At 41.9% G+C, this 26,303-nt stretch overlaps 1 protein-coding gene across 3 annotated transcripts; it reads right to left on the bottom strand.

The window, feature by feature from the left end:
* Positions 1 to 436: 436 nt before the first annotated feature.
* WDR19 (WD repeat domain 19) lies at positions 437 to 24,674 on the bottom strand. Of its 3 annotated transcripts, none has more exons than XM_078863039.1 (36): positions 24,593 to 24,674; positions 22,294 to 22,385; positions 21,739 to 21,804; positions 21,518 to 21,643; positions 21,203 to 21,318; positions 20,814 to 20,929; positions 20,342 to 20,422; positions 19,844 to 19,956; positions 19,368 to 19,541; positions 18,727 to 18,797; positions 18,126 to 18,298; positions 17,434 to 17,548; positions 16,326 to 16,435; positions 15,010 to 15,132; positions 14,569 to 14,718; positions 14,116 to 14,263; positions 13,747 to 13,951; positions 13,441 to 13,600; positions 13,184 to 13,294; positions 12,679 to 12,788; positions 12,513 to 12,570; positions 11,731 to 11,877; positions 11,115 to 11,197; positions 10,913 to 10,996; positions 8,219 to 8,365; positions 7,599 to 7,723; positions 7,175 to 7,284; positions 6,880 to 6,948; positions 6,489 to 6,566; positions 4,710 to 4,806; positions 3,801 to 3,925; positions 3,291 to 3,372; positions 2,743 to 2,893; positions 1,685 to 1,805; positions 1,305 to 1,381; positions 437 to 792 (listed from the first exon to the last, which is right to left on the bottom strand). In XM_078863039.1, exons 1-36 carry the CDS (start codon positions 24,596 to 24,598, stop codon positions 678 to 680), a joined length of 4,035 nt encoding a protein of 1,344 aa, XP_078719165.1. In that variant the 5' UTR covers positions 24,599 to 24,674; the 3' UTR covers positions 437 to 677. The 3 variants fall into 3 exon arrangements, 2 of the variants coding, with proteins under 2 accessions (XP_078719165.1, XP_078719164.1); XM_078863038.1 differs by having other exon boundaries at positions 1,685 to 1,808; XR_013637383.1 differs by lacking the exons at positions 437 to 792; positions 1,305 to 1,381; positions 1,685 to 1,805; positions 2,743 to 2,893; positions 4,710 to 4,806 and adding an exon at positions 6,317 to 6,342.
* Positions 24,675 to 26,303: the final 1,629 nt, after the last annotated feature.

The raw sequence follows: 26,303 nt of genomic DNA on the forward strand, positions 1-26,303 counted from the left end.
TCCTTCCAGGGTCTGACATACAATAAATTCCCACTCCGTGTGAAAATTTACTTTTGTAAAGGGAATACAGCAATTTTACCCCATTAAGGTTATGAAAGAACCTGAACAATTGCCTCGTACTATCTCACCTTCTACCCCCCACTCACATTAGTCTCATGCAGCCACGAGGAAAACGTGCCAATCACTACAAGTCCCTAGCAGTAACCTCCTGGAATTGAGTCTTCAGAATTGGTCGAGGCATTTGTTATAACACAAAAGGGTGTGCACTGTTTGCCTTACACCTACATTTACCCTGTTTTTCCAAGATTGTCTTGTAAAATACTTGTCAGTAGGCTTTCATATGGCTTATGGACATAAACGACACTTACCTTTTGAGAATATGAAAATGTTCTTATGGAAACAAAGAGAAGATCAATAAATGAGCAAAGATGTCATAGTGCTTAAAAGAATTATATTTTGTACAACATTTGCACACTACAAATCATTATGCATGGTCTGAATATAAAGGTTTTTTTGTAAGGTACACGTTTTAAAAAATCACATTGCATTAAATGTACATAGCTCGACTGAATTACATTTTAAGTTGTTCACAATACACACGTGTAAAATGACAGTGTCTGATATTAACAAATAATTACACTTCACAATTGCTTGGCATTTCAAAATTATCAAGAAATTCAATCCTCCACATCATCGGGACGCAGGTAGCCACTCGGATCCTCTATCTTCTTGATCTGCTCCGCACCAACCTTTTCCGAACACATTGGGCAGGTGCTCTCACTTTCAAGTAAACTGTAATATTCAAAAGAATCAAATCAGCAACTGTAAATGTATTCATGAACAGTCCTCACAAACGCAGCTAAATCAGTATTCATACTGGTAGGAAACACCTGGTTCCACCAGCCCACAGGGGATTATTGTGTCCGTCCGTCTGTCGTGCAGGGAGGGGCTGGGTGGGGAGGGGAGGGTGGGGAGGAACAGGGTGGGGCTGGGTGGGGAGGGGCTGGGTGGGGAGGGTGGGGAGGGGCTGGGTGGGGAGGGTGGGGAGGGGCTGGGTCAGGGGGGCTGGTCACCCCGTGGTGCCCTTATAAAACTCAACGTTTAACCTACTCAGGCCGGCTTGTGCCTGCCCTCACAGTCGGCCATATTTGCGGAATACACCACGCCGCCGTTGACCCTGGCCATTGACCGAGCAACCCAACGTTCCTACCAGCTCCCTCCGCAGGAATGTGTTTTGTGTGGTGGTGATGATAACATGGCTGCAAGTAAAAGGGATTTTTTTTTCATCCCACAGTGAGCCTCACCTCTTGAATTCAGAATACAGTGCTGGAAAACTGCAGTGAGGGCAGATACCCCAGTCATCCTTGGCCAGGTGACGCCCCTGCATGCAATTCAGCCCAAAGAGAAGTTGATTGAGAATCACCTGTTTAAATACTGCATTTTCAATGTTATGGCAGCAGGTTAACCCTGATAACTTTGATTAAAGGGAATGAGACTGAACTAAAATGGCATGATTAAAATTTAGTTGGCTCTTTTTTTAAGAGTAAAGTCAAATTTATAAGAAACTTTAATCACAAGAAAATAAAAAAATAGCTAACCTTTCAGAATGGTCTACAAGTACTGTTCACAGTTAAAGGGAGTGTGCATTGATATGACCATGATCACTAACATGTTCTTTGCTCACCGTGGCAATGCAGTAGGGCAGCGTGTTCTTGCAGTCGGGGCACACCAGTTCACACTCAGGCAACTCAAAGCTGCAGAATGGGCATCGGCTTGATGGTTCCTCTGCCTCTGATGTGTCTGGCCTCCTTTGCATCCACACAGGGATAAGGGATGACAGATAATAATAAGCACACAATTAAAACATAATACAGTAAAAATACTCTTAGCCGGATTTTGCATTTAGCCAGATCATGTTGGCCAACAACAAAAAAACAAATGTACTGTATAAGAAATCAAACTAAATTTTAAAATAATTACCTTACATATGGACCATCAAAGTTAAACCTTTTCTCGTAACAATTTAAAATAACGCCTTTTAACAACGGTAGGAATCAAGCCAATATATTTTATATAGTTAAAGTTTTTTCTTGTTATTGCACAAAAAATAATGAAAATCACGACTTAAAGCTTTCGTGACTGCAGGAATTAAAAAAAAAATATCACGACGTTTCGATCGCAACGCAAGCAATCGTCATCAGGTGAAAAAATAGCGAGAGAGCTGCTGAGGCAGGATGTTATAAAGGTTTGAGATGTGTGTAGCCCAAGGGTCATAAGCAAAGTGAGCGGGACTAGTGAAGAAATTTGCATGGAAATGTAAGATCGGAGAGCCACCGCCACATCAAGGAAAACGAGCAACGGTGGCTGTGTTAGTGAGACATTTAACCTGTTAATGTAAAGGCAGTTAAACTGTTAATGTCACACCAGAGAGTCGAAAAAGCAACACATAGATCAGGAAACAAACACAACTGACAATTAAGAACGGTAAATGGGCTTGGGGATGACACATCGTAAGAAAGAATGATGGCCGAACAACACTGGAATGTCAACCAAATGAGAGATCATGTCCAATGACGGCCACCGCTGAAATGGAGTGCAGGAGTGACATGGATGGAAGTAGCACTGTACCGTGAGGGATAGCGATAGCTTGGAGAACCTTCATTCAGTCGTAGTTCATAGACAATAGCTCATGATGATATCGATCATTTTTTGTGAAGAATGAGAGATTGGCATGAAGCTGACCTGACGATGGCCTCAATTTTCTTCTTGTACTTGGGGTCAATCTTTCCACGGTACTCGGGCCGCATTAGCATGGCTGCGTAGCTGAAGGAGGAGTTCTTGAGGCCCGCGCGGTGACACTCAATCACTGTCGACGTCAGGATCTGCACAATGTCTGCTCCCAGGCATGGTGAAGCACAGAGTAGACAATCACAGAAACTTGAATGAGCATAAAACATACACATGTGGTTACATTTCAGCTTAATTTTTCACATGAGCTTTGAGCCATGCCTATGCTGTATGCAGGTGAAATGCTTTCTATAGACAATACTGCTTTACAAAAACAGGGTTCTCTTAGCATTGCAGCTATAGAGGCTCTCAAAGCTAAATGAGCTGTTTTTTATACTTTATTTAATATTGCATCACACATATAACCACTGAACATTTGTGTAACCAATGTCCATAAAAACACAATCATAGTTTGCGATGATAAATGATTCAGTATAAGTCTTTTTACATCCTTGACTGCTCATGTACATTTAGCAGCAGCCTCTCTAGGTGTAGTGACTCACGAGATGGGAACCTGCTGATGTTGTTGGCCACCCTGATAAGCATGCGGGCTCCCTTCATGTGGTCGCCACGTCGCACATGCATCTGTACAAGTAATCAGTGCACACCAGGGCAGAACGAGTGGTTTGCATTAACATGAACAGCGACATTTTGTACACATTATAACATGTCCATTATTGCTCAGTATTCTTGTGGAACTTATGCACAACTCAAAACTGGAAGTGGCAAAAATAGTTTTGAACACATCTCAAATGGAATGACCACAGTAAAATGTAAACCAATTTGAAGAGATCATTTGAATGTATGCTACTCAGATTTAATGGGAAAAACTACAGTAACTGCTGTGGCCTGTATTTAATGGTGAATTGGAATTGATTATGTCGATGCTGAACTTGATTGAACTACTGAAATAAAAGAATGCAGCCTGGTGCTGTTGAAATAGAAAAGCATGCTAATGTTCAGTGTGACATTTTTAATGATGCATATTGAGTAAGGGACGATTGGGCCCATACCTTAACCAGCACGTAGCTGTGCAGGATCATGAGATTGGTGGCCATTTCGGCAGGGACGCGGATCTGCTGCGCTTTCAGCTCCACATACATGCTGAACAGCATGTCATGCGCGCTTCGATAGTTCCCTGTTGCACAAGCAACCGGCGTATGTGAATGCTGAGCAGTGCTTTCCAATTTAATAAACTACATACATCAAGGGCTGGCTTAGATGACATACTAGTCATGATACTTGTTACTGGATTAAGGATATGATGGTTACAATGATATATTCTTGCAGAGTACATATTTGTGTGTATATATATTTAGAATTATCTCCTGATTTACGAACGTTCGTTTACAACATTTTGCATTTACACAATTGACAAATTATGGAAACAAAAATGTCTATGAACAAAATAGAACTTCCGTGTGACCAAAGTTTCACATGGCATGTGCCATGAGATCAAAGCACCCGGGAGGCTACGTCATCCATTTTTGATAGCGTCACAGTATCCCTGCAGTGCAACAGTAACGCCTCCAAATAACTTTTCCAGTCATTCCAACATGCAGATCTTTTGGTGACTTGCCTGAAAAAGTTAATTATTTGTAGTTTCAATTAATTATTATTTAATAGTTTTTAGATTTATATTCTTCATTACTTTGTCTTGTGAATAGTGAAATCTGTGTATATTTTTAGGTTAGGAGTAGAGTTGGAATATATTAAATAAATGGGAAAAGCTATTAATTTACAAACAAATTATTTTACACGTGTTTTTTGAAGAACGCATCCCTTTCGTAAATCGAGGGATACCTGCACTGTATTTAGAATGGATGGCTAAGCTCAAAATTATATGATTGAAATTAGAAAAGAACAATAGTGCTCTAGCAGAGCAGCTTGTGCCAGCCTTCGCGCATGGCCTGTGCTCGCACCAGCAGCCTGTTCCTCGCGGGCGATGATGATTGCCGTGCGTGCTGCCTCGTGGTACTGCTTGAGTGCCATGTAGAGCCGGAACAGGTACTTGGCGTCCTGAGGCATTTAAAAGGAATGCACGGCACACATGAGTACCGACGGTGCTGAATGCCCAGAACAATCCAGACCGCACAACCTTCTATGGCAATGTGGACATTTTTCTCACCATTTTCTCCCAATTATATTTCACTACGCACGAGATGGTGTCAGATCACGAGAAGACTACATTTCCATTTGGAACTGCTTTAACCAAAAGTAGCATCACCTGGAGTCAGAGAATGGCCCATGAAAGATGACGCCACAATACTACTCCTTTGAATTGCCTCGAATCAACACTAGGAATTGCATCTTTTCATATACCCCTTGTTGCATGACAATCACATTTCTTTCTCAGAGCTGGAATATGTCGAATTAAGTAAAAGAACAAAGTTAATGTGGAGTATTCTGCATTCATTGTTGACTGGTTTAAACACAGGTGGCTGAAACCTGGAATTTAAAAAAGTTCTCAGAGTAGGAAGATGAGTGCACTGACATGCCCATTAGCTTACCCAGTCACCCCACCATCTAAAATAAATGTTAACTTTACCTCCCTCAAACATGCTTTTTGATTCCACGTTTGAAACAAAGTAGCTAACAAATAGTTTTTGCAATAAATATGCTATAAGCTAATTAAATTATAATTATTATTTACCAATCCTGCAATGTTTTTATTAACCAAGTTGTGCATTCTGGATATATATTGGGAGTAATAAAAACACCCTTAATTTAAATATTTAACTTGGCTGATAATTGTTCTTTCAAATGTAGAAAGACAACTCAAAAACAAACAGACCTAATCTTGCAGATATGTACCGAGGCTATGTACTCTGTACAGTCTGACACATTATTGAAGCTTTGTTACTCAAAAAAATAACTTTAAAGTTATAAGCCAAGCAACTAAATATGGCAATATGGCACTCTAGTTACGTATCTGTGCTCACTCCCGAGCATTTTAATACAATGCCACCAGACAATGCTCCGAAGGAGTACCTACATTTAAAGTGTATTGCTCTTAATCAGCTTCAAACGAGTGTCAGACACTCAAGGTCACACAAATTAGTTGTGCATCTACAGAAGCATATTTTTGAGTTGTGTTTTCCTTAAAATGGGATGTGTTATTTTGTCCACATGCACTCTAAACATTAGTGGGTCATACAAATATACTATTTATATCAAGTCGCATGAGAGCTCGTTTGGATAGAAGCAAAGTTAGTCACGAAGAGAGAATCACTGAGCTACCAATTAGAGCAAGTTCTGTTCAGTGGACCGTGCTGCTCTGATGCAGTTTGGTCGGCACAAGGCGGTACTCACCGCAAGGCATTGATTAAAAAGCAGCATGGTGCAAAGAAGAACACAGGTCAATGTGGCAAGCGGACAATGCAAACAGATCACAAGGGAATGGAAAAACAACCAACACAAAAGAGAACTGGTGAGAACACGAAACACTTATTGTATCAACACAGTATGGGATCGTTAGAAAGCTAAGCAATACAACAAGACAAAGATGTAATAGTCTAAGAGCCTTTACCAATATGCCAGTGTCACTGTGAAAGACTAAATCAATGTGGAAGAAAGGAGGTTTTTATTTATTTTCATGCACCATACAGATCATTTAGCGAGCCACATCTAACACGAATATCCAATGATTGACAGCCACTGCTCTTAACCATCGAAGGGAATCGATGCAGAACGAGTTTTACCTTTGGCATCCCGTCCGTCTCTCCCATGAGATGATCAATGAGCTGATTTGTCAGCATCATATCCTTGGCCCTGCCAACCTTGGGGGAGAGTTAAACAGAAAATCAATATCTTTCTCTTTTCCAGTCTATTTAATTGTGTCCCCATAAGTAAGCCACAACTAAAGGCATCGTTTAATTTTGTGAACACTACACATGTGCCACAAAGATAATCACCCCTATAAACTAAACCATAAATACAATGATTTTCGAGAATTAAAAACAATGTGGAATTATTGTCTCTTTTTTATCAAGTTAAACTACATTACAATTAATGTTTTGGGTAAAAATTACTTGCAAATAAAACGAAAACTAGAAAGACTAGAAATGTGTCAATGCACCAACAGATAATTACCGTTTCAATGGCCATGTCAATAGCTTGCCCATTGTCTGCTCCCTGACAAAGCAGAAAGTGCTTCAGCGCCTGTAACAGAGCAAATGCCTGGTAATACATCAGCAAAGGCTGGTGGAGATATGGCTAACACACAGTAGTGTGTGCACAAAAAATATAGCTCAAATGAAGTTTCAATAACAACTGTCTGTTGTATGATAACATATTAAGATTTATTTTTACAATACAAAAGATTACTTTTAAAAAATAACAACTTTTTCAAGGCATCTTAATACACATTATGTCCCCAAAAATATACCTTTGAATATTGCTGGCACAACAGAAAAAACTTCCCAGCCAGAAAGTGTTTCTTCTCATTCTCAAAATGCATTGCAATGCTTTGGTAGTCCTCAGGAGTGGCATCCGCACCTGAAAACAGCAAAAAAAATCTGATTAACTTCTGTGCTACTTTATAAAGAATTACAGAAAAAAAAATATCAATGATTAAGATAAGTTTCACGGCAACTAAACATACACATCATGTATATCTATCAATTTATTTTAACTGCATATTTTTTTCACTAGTAAAATCACACTAAGTCTCTCAATGTATACCTCAATGTGTTTGTATGTGATCAATGTCAATGTCAAAGGGTGACATGTGACTTATCATAGAACACCGACTCGCAGTAATGAGACACATCTATGCCTTGGGCTAAGCTTGAGGAGGGACCGTTGCCTACCAATGATGTCGGCGTACACCTCCATCTGCTGGTGTTGCTGGGCCAGCTGGAACGCCTCGTTGTTGCACTTGGACATGACCAGGAACTGGATTGCAGAACCATAATCGCTCAGACGCAGGAAGAACCTGTGACCATATATGCATGAGCTCAGTCCAACAATAACATGTGTGCATTAAGTGTCCATTCCTTTGTGCGTGCAAACACTATTACTCAACTCTTTGAAATTATCAGATTGTGCCTGATTACAGTAACTCACTCGGAGATCACTAACATTGATAATGTTTAAGTCTGCATCACTATCTTGAATGTCTTTTGTATGGACTTAATTAGTATTGATATTAATAGATTATTGTATGTTTTAACCTTGTGATTTTTTTATTGCATTTGGTTACTAGATTATGAAAACTAATCAGGACCCTCATGGAATATAATGTTTGATTAATAGTTTCATATAGTATATTCCTGTCCTTAGAAATGTAAATACATGTTCATACATTTATATTAATATTGAAACTCAAGGTTAATTTCAAAAGCACAACAGGATTCAGAACAATGAAGGAGGGGGAAATGGGAGATGTTGAAATACTGTATGAGCATTCACAGGTGCTGTATCACGATACCTTGCGACCATCTTGGCACCCTCGATGGACTGGGTCTCGCGCACGACACGCACGGCTTCCTCAGGGCTATTGAGGTGGTCGAGCAGCACGCGGATCATGGCGTCGTAGTCCTTGGCATTCTCGTAGGCCAGTGCTGCCTCTTTGTACCTGCACCCCATTACCCCGACACACAGGATCAAAGTGAGTTTTTTTTGTGTGTGGGGGTGAATCCTCAGCCACCCCCTTGCTCTTCTCTATACATCTCCCTCTTGGCAAATTTTCTCCAGTTGTAATGTCAACAAAATCACTTTGATGCTGATGAGACCCAAGTATACATCGCCATTGCATCCATGAACCCAACCTTACTGTCAACACTCGCATCCTGCCTTGACGCAGTGTCATCTTAAATCTTTTATTATTTTTTCCAGCTAAATGTTGCCAAAAACATAAGTACTCCTCACCAGCAAAAAGCAAAGACTCTCTTTTAAGCATACATCTCCTGAACTCTGACATTACACTGGCAAAGAGTGTGAAAAACCTTAGAAATGTGTTTGATCCAGAGCTCGCCTTCCCACATATAAGCTCTGCGAGACATTATATCTCCATCTGCACAACATCTCCCACATCTTACATTTGTATTTATTTTCTCTGCGATAATTTTTTCTTGTTACGTGCATTTTTTTCTCATTATTTATGTATTATTTTTTTCTAAGTAGTGGGGTTTTCTTTTTTGCATGGAACTGGATAATTGATGTGCAGCATTGTGGGATGCAATTGCATGAATGAAGCTATATAAAATGGAATTATTAATATTCATTACTGCAGATGCTGCTGAGACCCACAATTTTAAGATCACCCCCACCATCTTAAAAATCCTAGACAAACTTACTCTTGCATATGTATTTCCTCTCATATCATTCTACTCCCCACCACAGCCTCTTCGCTCAAGAAACCAAGGCTCACTGTCGAAGCTCGCTGTCAACCTTCACTCAGTACAAGGTCACTCATTCTCCCGTGTTCCCCCATGGTCTGGAACTCCCAGCCATCCATGCTGTTGACCTGCTGCCCCTGATCAAGTTCAATTCCTCATTTTTTCCCAATGCCTATAACTGAATGCCTCTTTAATATAGATATGCCTACAATTTATGTAAAGCATATGAAGATGCAGTCACATTTATAAACTACCTGCTAGTCTCGTTTAACGAACGTTCTTTCTACGAGATTTCTGTATAACAAGCAATTTGAATTTAGACCCGTTTTTTTCCCGAAACGAGCTAAATGTTTGTTTAGAGTTCGGAGACCGATTGATATCCGTCTCGTGGCAGCAGTCAGCACACGGCAGCCTGCAGCTGTTTGCTTACTAGCTGTCCGTGTGCCCGTGTGCTTCGTCGTGTGAGCTCCCCCAGTGACAAACTTTTGTTAGCATTTCCTTTGCTGCTTATGGCTCCACCCCATCTACCATGAGTTCCAAGAGGTCAGTAAGTGGGCATAGCAATGGTACTCCAAAAGCAAAGAGGAAGGCCATTACACTCGAGATGAAGGATATAATAATGCGATTTGAAGGTGGAGAACAAGTTTGTAACATCAGAAAAGCTCTGAGCTTGACTACATCCATTATTTTTAATATACACAGGGACTGAGAACATTAAAGCCAGGGCAGAGAGTATGACGCCACTACATGCAGCAAAACTTATGAGGAAATACAGTGCATTAATGGAAAATATGGAAGAGTCGTTGGGCATGTGAATTGAGCACCAGAATCAGGGCAACATGCCACTCAACACAATCCTCATTTAAGAAGAAAGCTGGTGACAGTGGCGGGTGTGAAAAATGTGTTCCTAGTACTGGGTGGTTTGCAAAATTTAAGAGGCGCTACAATCGCCTCAAGATGACTGATGAGACAGCGAGTGTCGATGCCAAAGCATCTGAGGCACATGAGGATACTTTAAAGGAGATTATTGAGGAAGGTGGCTCCTACACAGAGTAAGTGTTCAGCGTAGATGAGACTGAGTTATTTTGAATGCCAACAAGCACATTCCTATCCAAAGAAAAGACAGCAACTGGTTTCAAGGCGTCTAAGGACCGACTCACTCTGCTTGTGGGTGCCAACGCAGCTGGCAATTGCAAGCATAAGCCACGGCTTGTGGACTACTCCGAAACACCAAAGGCTTTTAAAGACTGCGTCAAATCTCATCTTCCCGTCATTTGGCACTCCAATAACAAGGTTTCGGTCACTACTGATTTCTTGATTGGTTCAAGAATAATATCTGCCCAGCAGTTGAAAAATACTGCAGGGAGAAGAAACTGGATCACAAAGTGTTACTGCTGCTGCATAATGCCCTAGTTAATCCTTCAATGCTCTCTTTTTGGAACAAATCAGGGTGAAATTCCTTAAAAAAATAACCAAATCATTTATAAAGCCTATGGATCATGTATCCTTACAATCTGTCTGAATCATCTGTGATAGGCAGGAATTAAGGCCTGAATTAATATCAGTACATGAATAAATAAAATGCAGGAATGAAAGGTCACGCCCATGTAAAACCCAGACGGAAACAATGAGCATGTCCAGATAAACAAACATGTCTAGAGAAAATCAACACAAACCAAGCCTGGAATTCAACACAACATTTGCACCTTCTGAATGTATAGAGCAGATTGTCAGCTCGAGGAATGGTGGTTAGTGACAGCAAGTGATAGTCCAAATAGCCTCACCTGCCATCTGCCTCCTTGGCCTTGGCATACTGTAGGTGGATTTTGGGAGAGGCAACGTGGGACAAGAGCTCGCCCACCTTGACCCTGCCACAGAAATATCATTGTCAATTACACGTTGACCACACACACACAGCGTTTAGTAAATGAGAAAAGAGTTGCTGTATTTTTGCTTTCTCAATAAGGGCAGTTAAATGCTGCGTACCAGTTTTTGGAGCGGATGTAAACCGATGCTGCCTTGTCATGGTATTGCCCCTTCTCATAGAGCTGAGCAGCTTCTGAGAATTGCTACAAGAAAAGCAAAAACATTTTAACCGTTCAGATTATGTATTACTTACAGTCTATACACATAGGACTTCTATTGTGCCAACAAGATTATAAAAGCAGATCTTAATTATATTCCGGAGATGGAACTCAAGAGAGAGAAGGGATTTTGTTTGGCCATAACTATCACCCACAGGAGCAGATTCCTTCATGTAGTGAAAAATCACCATTTGGGTCACGATTCATTTCGAGAATTGACACATTTTTGATTCATTTGTACTGTCTCATTTGCCACAATAATTTCAATTCAATGAATGTATCAATCTGATACATGTATCATGTGCATAAGCATCAATTTTAATTGATAAGCCATTATGTGTATATGCATACTCCTCACAATGGAATGCTGACAAAAATAGCAGAATCCAATCATTGACCACCACATAATCCTGCTATGATCTACTGTATTATAGAATGTTTTTGTGAGCGAGATCTGAATAATTTACTGGGTTTTTTTATTCGACACCACTGGCTGACATTTACCACAGCTCCCTCACCTTCATGCTCTCCAGGATGGCAGCACAGTCCCTCTTGAGGATGCGACTCGAGTGTTTGAGTGCGAGCGAGACGCCGCGTCGGATGTCTCCCATGCGCAAAGCCATTCGCGCCACACCTGCCCGGCATGCCTCATCGTGCTCCGCGTACTGGCAGCAGGGACCGTCAGGGACAGTTTATTAGAATTTTCTTATTGCATCACTGGTCAATATCCAAATCACTCAACCACTCAATTTCCACGTCATCCAGTTCGATAACCTTGTCAATCAAGCCTCTAGTTGCCATGAGGGGCAGTCCTCGACAATGTGAACTGCTGTTTGGTTGGGCAGCTCCGCAGTCACTAATAGGGGTTGGTGCGCATAACAAAATGGTGCATCAGCCTGCCAAATTGACTGTAGCCAGATGCCAGTCTATAAAGCCTGATCCTCATGCAATATGACTAGCTGGGCCCTATGTACAATTGCAACTGCTTTGTAGTGGAGATATAGGTGGTTTGTTCTGGGTCCAAGACCTCCTGGCACCGCTTAGTTTATTATCGTTATTGTTAACCATTCTCAACACACTATTGAGTAAAGGCCATGGTTTACACGCTGTATTCTTTAGGATGCAGTCTATAGTGCTTGTGTATCAGCTTTGATGTTCATTACTTTGGCTGCCCATTACAACTATGTCCTCATCTACTTAATGCTGATCAACCACTTTTTTCTGTAATTTAGCATTCCACGTAACTTCACAGTAAAAAAATTATATCATAAACAGGGATAATTAAATAAGTTAAACTTACATTTTTGTCGTTAACTATTCCTTTCTCATAATGTGCCAGTGCATTCACGTAGTCTCCGCTGTACAAAAAGGAACATAAATTGAATGTTTAGAGTTTTTCACTGTTTCAGATTGAAAGAATTAAGGCAAAGTGATGCCAAGTAATAAGTCAGTATCTGTGGACTTACGTGAACTCCAGCTGCATGGCATACTCCTTTGAAATGAAGGGGATCTGGTTTGGGGCCAGACGCTTGGCCAGCTGAAGGGCACTGTCCCAATTCTGCAGATCCCTACGCATCTGCTCATGCCCGCGCACATAGCAGAGTAATAAGAAATAATTTTCATTGCATGACATCATCTATTCAAGTGGAATAAAAGGTCCCTATGGGTTCTATACAGATTGTAGAGCTTTGCAATGCACTTGCTATTTCAACATGTTTTCTTGGTAAACTGTGAATGTATTTCATGAGACCAAAGAAGAATGCAAACTAGCATATCAAGCAGACTTAGATCTTGTGCTGGCTATTGAATCCCTTACGTGCAAATCGAGAGAATGTGCGAGCTTACAGGAATTTGTGGCATATAACGCATCATATAAATTCTAAGATAAGAAACCATACACATCTATGGTGAGAAATTATCAACATGTGTGTATGTATGGAAAAGCTTAATTTCCTTCACTTTACCCATTACCTCTAACGCAGCCACCGGGTTGCTGGAGGACAGGAAAAGATCTTGTGCGAGGTTAAAATCTTCGCTTAGCATCGCTAGGTGTCCCGCAAGCAAATTGTGATCCTCTACTGCCTGATCAGTGGTGAGAACACAACAGCACTGCTGGAGTCATAAAATACAACCATTCATTACAGGTAAAAAAAAAAACATGTAATTGATTCACTGGCTTTGTCATATTTTATTACTGTCTCACTTTTAATTGCATTCAAACCACTAACCTTGATATTCTCCAGTGCTAGCACCATTCCACCGTTGGACAGTATGCGGTACACACGGATGGCAAACTCCACTTCCATGTGATACAAGCTGGCACGAGCCATCTCGTTCCACGCTGCCGAATCTGACAGTTGCTCACATATCGTCCACGCATCCTTAAACCTAACCGAAAGCAAGTGCAAAAAACAAAAGTGCACAACGTGTTGTTCCTGATTTACAAATCTGGTAAGGACATCACTTTAAAATGTTTCTATCAAACGTATGCGCATGTCACATGTGTCTGAGAATCTGCATGTTGGAATATCAACCTGCGTAGCATGAGACTCTGGGTAAGCAATCGGGCACACTCGGGCTGCGGCCTGTCAACCATGGGGCTCAGGAAGGCGTGCGAGCCCAGCAGGAGGTTGTTGGTCTTTCCGCTGCCAGTCTGACACGTCAGCTCTCCGTTGTAGAGCAGTAGAGGCTTCTGTGAGAAGGGCAACTTGGTACCGCCAGCCAAGATGACTTTGGAACCTGATGACATTAAATGAAGAACATTTGGTTAAGATTATGCCTGCTACTTTATGAGTCTCAATTACAGGTAAAAGTGCATATATAGAGTGGACGACATTTTTGCGAGAAATGTATTGCTCCTTCGTTGAAACTCAAGTGAACTGTGAATTTTAGTTTGTAAGTACCTGCAATGGTGTCCTTGTGGTAGGCATACGTGTATATTTTGTCATCGTCATAAGCTACAAAGACTCCACGGTCCAGGGGAAAATTTTCCCATAGGATGCCCTTGATGGTGGGTGATAGGTTGGGGATCTCAAACAGGGAGTCATTGACCTGAATAAGACCAGCACAAATACATATTTGTAGACATCACAGAACACCTCCACCGAAGTGCATTCAAATACTCTTTTATAATATACTCTAATTTTAATACATTCGTTTTTAAACCAACAAATGTGTGGTAATCACATTGTATATATGACAATGAAATATTTAAAGACCGGACATGAAAATGTACTGCTTGCCATACTTTTATATTTTTTAAATAAGTTTTTATTTTTTAATGACCATTAGATACAATGCCCCTACAAAATAACGTAGGCATCTGCTGTTGTGTCATCTTAAAATTATTTACTCACAGGGCTGTAGACGTAGCCATCACTTTTGTCATCAATGATGACCAACTGAGTTCCACTGGTGTCTGGAAAGAGCTTGCGGATACCAACCATGTGCTTGTACTCGTTTACAAACTGCCAGTCCTCCAGAAAAAAGTAAAATATACCACCGGCCTGTACATAACAGATAGAGGCACAAATAAATAAGCAAAAACTCACATGTGCAAAGCACACACAAAATAACAAGTCCCAAAAAGGAGGCCCTAAATCATAATCTACAAGTTAACCTCACAAGCAGATTTGAAAAGGAATATTCAGCAAAAATATAAGCATTGCATAACATTCTTGGCTATTTCATAGCAAATATTCCACTTAAAAGATGTGTTATTCAAGAAGGATTTTGCACGTGTATGCCCATACGTGCACAAACATTGCTGTCTGTGCATGTGCAAGCCTGCGGCTCACATCTGTGGCGTAGATCAGGAAGTCGGCAGTCAGCGCGTGACATGTAATACGGCTTCGATCATCCCCGCTGGGAAACAGCCGTGTCTCACGTTCTTCCTGGCCATCAGGACCCTGTGCTTCAATCTAGCATCACCAAAAACAACCTTGAAATCAGCACAGGTTCGTTACAACTTCGCTATTCCACAAATGCTCTGAGACCTACGCAAGCTCCGTTGCCAGAACTCTATACTTCCATCTTCTTGGTTCTTTTGGTAAAGTCACGTAGAAGGGAAGTAATAAAATAACAAAAACAAAACGTAATAAAATAATATACGTTTTTTTATTTATTTATTTTTTTATTATTTTATTACTTCCCTTCTACGTGACTTTACCGAAAGAACCAAGAAGATGAATCCCTGCAGTCACGAAAGCTTTAAATCGAAATCTATACTTCCATTCAAACTCTCAGCTGAAGCCCATGTGTATACTTTCACGCAACATACATTCACCACAAGTCTGTATGCAGTACCAAGGTTTTTTGCGAGTACTTTACATGTATATAAGCATAACTGAATAAAACGCCATAGAAAGTACGATTCACTGTAGCAATAGAAGTATTCACCTCTAGCTGCATTCTGACATTCTGATTAACTATCACAATTAAGAATCATAATTCAGGAATTATTCATTTTTTTATCAATAATGCAGTGTGCAGAATGGCTGCAAGTCATATCGACCATTCACATATAACCTATCTTGGCCTCCTCAAGTTGCCACCCTTCTTCAATGTATTGGAATGCAACAATCCATCGACCTCCTATACATGAGATGATCTCATCTCTCCATCTCTGCAGTAGTCTTCCTCTTTGTTCTCGCCTTTGGCTGCCAACCTAAACCAATGACCACAAGCTTTTCAAGCTATTTGTTCTCTGCAAGCCCACTTATTTTTATGAACTCAATGATTCCTATAATTTGCATGTGTTCTCTAATCCATGTGTCGTTCTCTCTGTCTCTCAGTGTACATGTGGATAGGATGCATAGACATTGACAAAGACATTTAAAATATATAAATTATACTAAATTGATTCTTAGACACGTAATGTTGTACCTGTATCATGAGCATACAAATCAATTTTAATGAATGATAGTACCATATGGAACTGGTAAAATCGTTTTTGCTATCACAGTAAACAAAAAAAGTACGACAGTCAATACCAAGTTTTGGGGGAATTAAAACACCCCTTAGGATGCAGTCCAATTGACATTGCTAGTTGTGCTAATTAGAGTCCGTTAAATCCACAGCTGGCACCTCAGTTTCACTCCCGCAGTGCACTCACCATGTGCAGTTGAACCTTTCCCTCAAACAGGGCGGCAGCGTAGTCAGCGTTCAGACGCATGCTGCTGACTGTGCCCAGGTACTCACGGTCCTTGAGCCGCTCCACTGCACCTAGGCACAGGTACCACACATACAGTGTCAAACACATTCCTGCGGAGGGAGCTGGTAGGAACGTTGGGTTGCTCGGTCAATGGCCAGGGTCAACGGCGGCGTGGTGTATTCCACAAATATGGCCGACTGTGAGGGCGGGCACAAGCCGGCGTGAGTAGGTTAAATGTTGAGTCTTATAAGGGCACCACGGGGTGACCAGCCCCTCCCCACCCAGCCCCACCCCCCACCCAGCCCCACCCTCCCCTTCCCACCCAGCCCCTCCCCACCTCTCCCATTTTTGGATGCACGACGGACGGACGGACACAATAATCCCCTGTGGGCTGGTGGAACCAGGTGGTTCCTACCAGTATTAACCATCGTCTAAATGTGGGTTGTAGCTGCCGGTGGTATCTGGCCCATGGCGCTGTGACCACACTGTATATTAGATGAAATGTAAAAAAGATTCTGTTAAAAATACTCTTATTGAGTTGATCTCCTATCTGGAGCTACATTAGACCATTTACATTGCAGAAAAGACGTGACTTAAAGTACAATTGAAATAATAATGTCCACTATTTAATAAGGTACCCAGAACAAAATATTGCCAAAAATCTATAACATTGTAAATTAACTGCAAGATATTGCTATATATACAGCCCTTTTTGTCAATCCACTGTTGGATGAGCACCTCCCCACACCATGTGGGTCATGAGGTTATACTTCACCACGTTAGCCATTGCGGGTTGGAGAAAGCAGGGAGCATAGATTTGTGAGCACAAAGTGAAGTGCAACAATGCATCTGCCCTGCAGCCACATATGACAATCTGGTGTGTGGCGTTCACTCATCCAAGCACTATCTAGGCTCAAGCCACCTTAGCTACTGAAATGTGATAGAGATCGGGTGCATTTTGGGTGATGACTATGAGCCTAATAACTAAAAAAAAAATGTTTACTCATATTATGTGTGTGGCATTGATTCTGACGGAGCACTATCAGAGGCTGCAATAATGTGAGCGTACCAGAATCGCTGAGCGCATACACCCATGCCCGGTTGTTCATGCCCACGGCCAGGTGGTAGGGCCCCACCGCGATGAAGTTGGGCTCCACGTCAATGGCAACGGTCACGGGCGGCTCCTGGTTATGGAGAATAAAGGACATAAACACACTCCTCTATTGCGAAGACTCGGGGAAAATGTTTTTTCCTGAAACTATTCAATGCTATTGGAATTACATTGTACAACAATGACATTTAATTGTACAAAAATTACATGTGTCTATCAAGATTATTTCTAACCTCACCAAGACTGCCCTAAGTTATTCACTATCAACTGTTAGAAAAAAGACTGCCTGATAATGATGCTGTTTCTATCAGAGCAGGACAGCTGACAACCATTTCAATCTCAAGTGTGCTCCATACTGCAGTCTCATTGGTTTAACACTACTCAACCCCAAAGTCATGTTTAGCAGGACTGAAATGTAACCTGATTATAAATTACTACTGCACTAAAGGAAACTACCTACTATTTTACCTTTACCTTATAGCACCAGGCTAAGCATTGCTAGGAGTAAGAAAATCTACATTAATGAGATCTGCTAGTCTGGCTGCGACCAACAAAGGTTGACCTTGGGGTCATACAACTGCTTGCAACTATGTATAAATACACACAACAGTGTGAGACCACTGGTGAGACGTTTGGCATTGGCTCCTCACCCCTTCCACTGAGTTGGCAATGGTGACCTCCAGCAGGGAGGTGAGGTAAGCAATTCGCGTCGAAAATGTGTCCCCCAGCACAGGCAGCTTGGTAAGGAACACGTGTAACGAGCCACGCAGGGTGGAGATGGCCAGTAGCTGCCCGTCGTCTGTCCATGCCAGCTTGTCCAGACCTTGTACACGCGCACACACATTGATGTAGAGATTTAATTAATGACAAAGTCCAGAAGTAACCAATTAAGTGAATTTTCAGATTTTGGTGCTCCATGTATTCCTGCTGAAGACTTCACTAAGATGAATGAAAAATAGGCATTCCAAATAAAAGCATTGGTTTAATTAACTTTAGACAATACATACATCTAAATTGAGAAATTTCAATACAGGTCCATTGCACACAAAGTAATATCCAGAAGCAAGAAACACATAATTTGTTACATAGCCTTTTTAAACATCAATATTTTCTATTTGTAATATTCTAAATAATGCAAGTTTGGCTTACATAGCATCAGAAAGACTTAGTTAACATCAAGGGATTGTATGCTTTATTACTATACAAGCTGTGTTGCAGTGTTGCGTTTAATAAATGTTTAGAATGTTATACCTTTGATTTCATCATCGAGGGTAATAATGGCATACATCTCTTTGAGCTCTGAAAGGTCATGAATCTTGATGCTGATAACAATAATAAAAACAAAAACGCAAATGAATCATGAAACGTTGTCTTTTATATGTACACATAAATTTAAGTAGCACATTGCCAACAATATACCTTGTGTCTGGGGTTATTCACTTAATGAAACTAACTACATCAGTAACAGTGGTTTAATGCAATGATGCTGTAACTGCAAAATAAAACACATTCCAGCGGAGGGAGCTGGTAGGAAAGTTGGGTTGCTCGGTCAATGGCCAGGGTCAATGGCGGCGTGGTGTATTCCGCAAATATACCCGACTGTGAGGGCGGGCACAAGCCGGCGTGAGTAGGTTAAACGTTGAGTTTTATAAGGGCACGACGAGGTGACAAGCCCCTTCCCCACCCAAACCCCACCCCTCCCACCCCCCACCCAGCCCCCCCCTCCCCACCCTCCCCACCCAGCCCCACCCTCCCCACCCAGCCCCTCCCCACCCAGCCCCTCCCTGCACGACGGACGGACACAATAATCCCCTCTGGGCTAGTGTAACCAGGAGGTTCCTACCGGTAACACTGTAACTGTTTCCTTTCCACTTTTTTGTGGACAAACTCACCAGTTGTCTCCGCAGGAGGCCGCCTTGCCTAGTGATTGCGAGATAGCAATACTGGTGAGGCTGTCCTTGTGGTTGTGAGCCTGAAAGAGCTCCTGGCCAATCTCACGCATGTGCGTGGAGATCACCACAAAGTAACCTTGCGAGAAGCCAATCATGATGTAACCATCGCCATACCTGAGGTGGGAATGAAAGTACTTTATGAAAGGTATTTTTTGTTACTTTCATTAATAAAGGATGTTACTTTGTCAGTGTGATTTAAAAGGGCGTTTTCCCAAAAGTTGTATGTGAGGTACCAAATCAATAAGATAATTTAAAATGACTTCATACAATAAAATATTTTATAAACTTAAAAAAAAATGTATAGTTTGAAATGTGGGGTGAAACAAAGCAAAATGAGCTTTCTGCATGTATACACTAGAATATTAATTTCACTGTAGTGAGGTGCTGTGATCTACTGATTTTAAAGAAACCCTTACCAGCGGTAAGAGACGATGCTTCCATATCGCTGCTGGAAAGCGAGTTCAATTGGGTTGTCTGGATCGTTCATATTAAAAAGAAACAGGGTCTTCTTTCCTACCATAAGACTCACCTGTTCAATGGGAAAATCAACCAAAATGCAAGTCAGTTAAATAATGGCGCAATTATGAAACTAATTATGCTCATGTCCATGTGAAGCACATGCTGATACATTGTTGCTTAATGCTGTATTACTCTATCCCGAGGCTGCATTGTGATTACAGCTGTATCACTCTATCCTAATTGCATAAGGCAAGCAGCCTACTATGCGCGGTCTTGCACTGAACACTTAGAAGGTTTGGATTCTGTGACTACATGCATTAAATAACTTAAGTGATACGTTTTCCCCCTTAAGTGCATGACTTTAAATGACAACATAAGGAATACCATCAATATATTTTATGAAATTGGCCACTACAATGCAGGTCAAAACATTTGAAATGGGATCTTTGGCTGACCGTATTCTCTCCATAGTTGTTTCGTTCGTCAGTTTTCATCACAGAAAAAAGCATCTCGCTTGGGTCTGCTCTGATGCTGGCCTGCAAAACAAAGCCCACAATACAATCTTCTAAAACATCACACATCCAAAGCATACGCTCAGTCAATATTAGCAATACAAATACAACCATAAACAATGCTGGTTGTTACTATTCTTTCACAAAAACAAGTTCATTTGTTAGACAACTCGTTTTAAGAAAATAATACCATCATCTCAAATTACAGAGTATTGCTCGACACTCTTGCAATCATGTCCACAATTTTATTATTGGCTACATTTAAGGACAATATCTTTAAGTTATTACAAAGTGTCTTTCTCATTCAGTCCAGTAATGATCTAAACAAAAAATCTAAACCTATACACAAACAAAACATTTGATTATTATGTGGAGCAAGGAGAGACAATGAATTTTGAAATAACAGGTGTCTTACCTGTCGTATAGTGTCACCCTCCGGGTTGCTGACAGTAATGGATTTGTCTTCACTGCCAAGCGCCAGAAGGTCTTGGGCGCTCCAGCAACCGCATGTTATGCGTTTTGTATGCTTACCTGAGAAATGCACACAAAGCATGTGACAATGCAAACATATTTTGGTTCATCCCAATGTTTATACCTTCACTGTGAATAAAGTACTGTACAATCTACGATACATTATTAATGCAGCAATAATTTAGAAAAGACTAAGATAAACAGCGATCAGTGATACTTACATGTTCTACATGGGATTATAACAATATCTGCATTTTTGTACTGCGATAATGAAGGTAAGTTTGCTCGCAATTCATAATGTTACACTTCAATGCACAAGCAGCGGTCACGTACCAAGTATGGGTATCTTGCGTGAAGTTTGATGGTTGTAAAGGAGCAAGTTTCCCTTGGCTGTGCCAACAGCCAGCATGGCCGAGGAGCGTCCCCAACGCAAGAATGTCATCTGGTCCCTGCAGTAGAGAGCATATGCTTAATTGGAATCCAAATTGATGCAAATCACTTGTGTGGTGTTGAATTACAAAAGAAGACCTACGTATTAATAACGTTAATACTTAAGTTACCAAGTATCCATATATATTTCTAAATGTGGGGTCAACATGTAGTGACGCTCTTGTGTCTAAGCAATGCTGGATTATGAAGCTATCTCACCTCATGCCACTATCCACCTGGCTGGTTTTGTGCGTATTGGCATCCCAGAGGTAAATGCTGCTCGACTTCTCCGCAATCAAGGCAAGGGTGTCGCCATCTTTATCCCAGTCAAACCCCAAGCACCTTCTGTAAAAGCATTAACAAGGCACAGTAAATAATGACATCAGTACGTGACACATGAACACAACTTTAACGGACTTTATTTTTAAAGCCCTTCTTACCCGGGAAGGTTGATCAAATCGATCTTCTGGCCATGCCGGTCATAAATCTTGGCAGAACTTTCTGACCTAAGAGGAAAATAGTGTATTTGATCAACACATGTCATGTAGATATCTTAAACCTTATTTTCTCGTGACCCTAATCTATGACAAATACAGGAGCAAAACCTAACTCTGTCAATGATTTGTAATGAAATATATATTAAATGTGGTTTTGAATAAGAATAGCAATTTAGAGTACGACTGACTTTACAATGATTAAGTGTTTGAAAACTGACCCATATTAACCCCAAAAAAATCTACTTTTGACATGTCTTTACAGTATAAACAACTATTAAACATGTTTACAGTATGGAAACTATAATCCTTTCAAATATACAGGCGATACGGTGCCACACAGAATAGCAAACAAATGTAAAAATACAAGCACACTCATAAAACCCAGGGTTAGCACTTTGTTACAAAGGTGACTGTGGAAATGTGTGAATAAGGTATCTTTGTTGTTTGTGTTTTATTTAATTCAGGTGGGATTATTCCCAGCCCAAGTGCTGTAGGTACCCAGACAGGGCCAGATAATTTCCAAGCGTCTTCTGCCAGCCATACAGCAACGGACCTCCAGTGTTATTCCTCTCCGTGAGAGAGAACACACGCTGAGACGAAATAAAGAAGACACACAATTTTCACACAACTGAAAATGACGATTTTTTTATGGTGGGTATTCATTAAGAATGTTGAATCATTTACTTTTATTCTCATTAATTCATTAAACATGTGTAAACAACATTTGACAATCATGTATAAAGTCATATTGGAAACAAAATCACTTGTGTGCCAGGCGCTGCATTTATGCAGTTTGGTCCATAGGGGTCCCAAGGACATTTATACCCAATTAAACATTAGCTGAAATGTTGAATAACTCTGTAAAAGATTCACATTTTCTTCCACACTGAATGACATATGCTTACCAACATAGCCAGCAGGCACCGTAACATTATCCCCATACACCTCAATATCCCCACGGCTGCGCACCCAATTGTATCATATCTCAGAAGCTACGCAGATTGAGTCTGATTGGTGCTTGCCTGGGCTGCAAAGTGACCAGAAGGTGGCAGTACAGCTTTGGATCCGTGAATCTATCTGTGCGAAGCTTTGACTGGTCACCACCCTTGTGTGCGTTTCCCGAATTCCTTCCACATGAATCCAACCCCTCAATACAGGAGTGCAACTGGTCAAAGATCCCCATGTAGTATCCTGCCCAAAGGGTCTTGCGACTCAGTGAGACTAAGCTCCGCGATTCTTATATTGTAAAACACATTACACTTAGAAAATAGTTGTTTTCCCCTTTTAATCTGGCAACAAAACAGGTGTTAAGTTGTCTGCATTAACCACAATACTTGTGGTCAGAATGCAGATATGATTCCTTGTAAAAGGTTTCAGTTTGGTGTTTTAACATCTTAACACCTGTTTTGTTGCCAGAAACCTATTCCCATATTTTGGTACTGGCAAAGGAGGTCCCATGATGGAGCTGCTCACCCCAAGCTCTCATTACTCTGATAGTGCATTGTCTTTGTGCTGTACGCCTTTTGGCGTCCTCTGGTCTAACACCGTTTGAGACGAGGCTCGAAAGAAAGCGGTCTCTGATGTAGACCAATCAGTTTCAAGGACAATGCATATACGTTTTTTTGTTGCATTTTGACCACAAGTATTGTGGTTAATGCAGACATGATTCCTTGTAAAAGGTTTCAATTTGGTGTTTTAACAAATTAACACCTGTTTTGTTGCCAGATAAAAGGGGGAAAACCTATTCTTATATTTTGGTACTGGCAAAGGAGGTCCCACATTACCCTGTATTCATATTTATACCGTATATACTGTCGTACCTACAGAACCATCTATATCGTAGTATTCGCAGTGTATAAATATTTAATAAATACAATTCTATACATGCCATAGTAACTACCATTGTACAATATTGTAAATGTATGCCGTATCGTACACTCGGGGCCATGGTACTGTAATTCCCACTATTGCTGTGAATAAAACAACGTTAAAGTACGAAACTTAAGGCACCGCATCACAATGGAATGCCTTGTACAGTAAAGCTCGCGTTAAACTGGGACCCCGTACCTTATTAAAAAAAATTTACGCGTACACTCCGACAAACACACCAAGTAATACCAGCTTAAGCGGCGCAAAGTTGTACTTTAGTTCACTATTTAACACATTCCTGCGGAGGGAGCTGGAAGGAACGTTGGGTTGCTCGGTCAATGGCCAGGGTCAACGGCGGCGTGGTGTATTCCGCAAATATGCCCGACTGTGGGGGCGGGCACAAGCCGGCGTGAGTAGGTTAAACGTTGAGTTTTATAAGGGCACCACGGGGTGACCAGCTCCTCCCCACCCAGCCCCACCCCCATCCCTCCCCACCCAGCCCCTCCCCACCCAGCCCCACCCCCTCCCTCCCCACCCAGCCCCTCCCCACCCAGCTCCTCCCCACCCAGCCCCACCCTCCCCACCCAGCCCCTCCCCACCCAGCCCCTTCCACCCAGCCCCTCCCCACCCAAACTCTCCCCACCCAGCCCAACCCTCCCCACCCAGCTCCACTCTCCCTTCTCCACCCAGCCCCTCCCCACCCTCCCCACCCAGCCCCGCCCCTCCCATTTTTGAATGCACGACGGACGGACGGACACAATAATCCCCTGTGGGCTGGTGGAACCATGTGGCTCCTACCAGTGTTAAAAGTCTTAAGTGGCAACTCGTCCCTGAGACGGGGGGGGGGGCCAAGCCGCCTCGAAACCGTCCCTGAAACCAGCCCTGAGTTCGCGTCGCGACACTCTGCCGACGTGAGCGATGCGTTCACCTTCATCGCGACGGCGTGTTTGAGAGCCTGAGAGCCGTCTTCTGCACGGACTCGTCTCTGTTGTTGTATTTGTTGTTGTTTTTGTGTTCAGCCGAGGTTCTTCTTCACTCAGCGAGCCGCTATCCGAGCCTGGGGGGAGGGTGGGGGGCGACTCGGCCGCGTCACCGTGGCAACGCGTGGCGCGCCCGCTACGGGTCGCGCGAAGAGGCACGTTTGCTAGGAACGCGTTTCGTAACTAAAATCGGCCGGGGGCTTGTAACTTTTATATTCTTGGTTCTTTCGGTAAAGTCACGTAGAAGGAAATAATAATAAAAAATATAAAACAATAAAAATTATCACGACGTTTCGACTGCAACACAAGCAATCATCATTAGGTGTGAAATCCACAGCAAGAAATTTTGAAAAAAGTGATTGTGTTGCAATCGAAACGTCGTGAGAATTCTATTGTTTTATTTTTATTATTTTATTGTTTTTTTATTTTATTGCGTTTTTCCCTTCTACGTGACTTTACCGAAAGTACCAAGAATAAAAAATTATAAATCACGACGTTTCGATCGCAACACAAGCGGTCGTCCTCAGGCTAAAGAATTTAGAATCCAGCAGTGGACTTGCTGAACCAGCAAAACGTGCCAATTGCCGCTTGTATTGCGATAAAAACGTCGTGATATATTAGTTTTTGTTTTATTCTATTTGTCTACCTACGTGACTTTACCGAAAGAACCACAGAGTATGGATTCCTGCCGTCACGAAAGCTTCAAATCAAGACTGCTCCTGACACATTTGCGCTTTTTAGATTCACGTGTGTTGATGTCACTGTCAAGAGCTTACTTGCAAATTTACCTAACATCTTTCTGGCGTCTCTTGCTCTCGTTATAGTGATTTTGCATTGTGTGTGTGTGTGTTTATAAGCGCGTGTTCTCTGCAATAGTGATGTATTTTGTTGTTGCTGTGCTCACGCAGGTAGCAACCACGGATCTCCCACCTGTAAAAATATCGTGACCAGCCGTTAAAACAAAATAAACTCAATCTCCAAAGGTGCGTTGTCTTTACTCTCAGCCTGAGAAACTAATAACCGAAGCGAATCATTTTATTTACTGATAGCTGCTAGCAAACTCATGAAGTAGCCCGTCCCAAATATTGATTCGCCCTTTACCTGCTGCGTGACATGTCCATTTGGGGCGCCGCGGTGACTAGATGTCAACTACCTCGCCTGGTGTACAGGAGGTCGTGGGTTCGATCCCGATACCGACCCTGACGCCTGCTGCTGTTTATTGGGAGTTTGCGTGTCTCTCATCATCATCACGGTGGCGAGATGTCAACTACCTCGCCTGGTGTACAGGAGGTTGTGGGTTCGATCCCGACCCTGACGCCTGCTGCTGTATATTTGGAGTTTGCGTGTCTCTCATCATCATCACGGTGGCTAGGAGATGTTAACTACCTCGCCTGGTATACAGGAGATCTTGGGTTCGATTTCGACCCTGACGCCTGCTGCTGTATATTGGGAGTTTGCGTGTCTCTCTCATCATCATCACGGTGGCGAGATGTCAACTACCTCGCCTGGTGTACAGGAGGTCGTGGGTTCGATCCCGACCCTGACGCCTGCTGTATTTTTGGAGTTTGCGTGTCTCTCTGCCCGTGGTTGCGTGAGATTTTTCTCCGGGTCCTCTGGTTTTCCCTCCACATTTAGAAACATGCGTTTCGAGTGTATTTG

Source organism: Lampetra fluviatilis, chromosome 15, assembly GCF_964198595.1.
Source record: "Lampetra fluviatilis chromosome 15, kcLamFluv1.1, whole genome shotgun sequence".
NCBI classification, from domain to species: Eukaryota; Metazoa; Chordata; class Hyperoartia; order Petromyzontiformes; family Petromyzontidae; genus Lampetra; species Lampetra fluviatilis.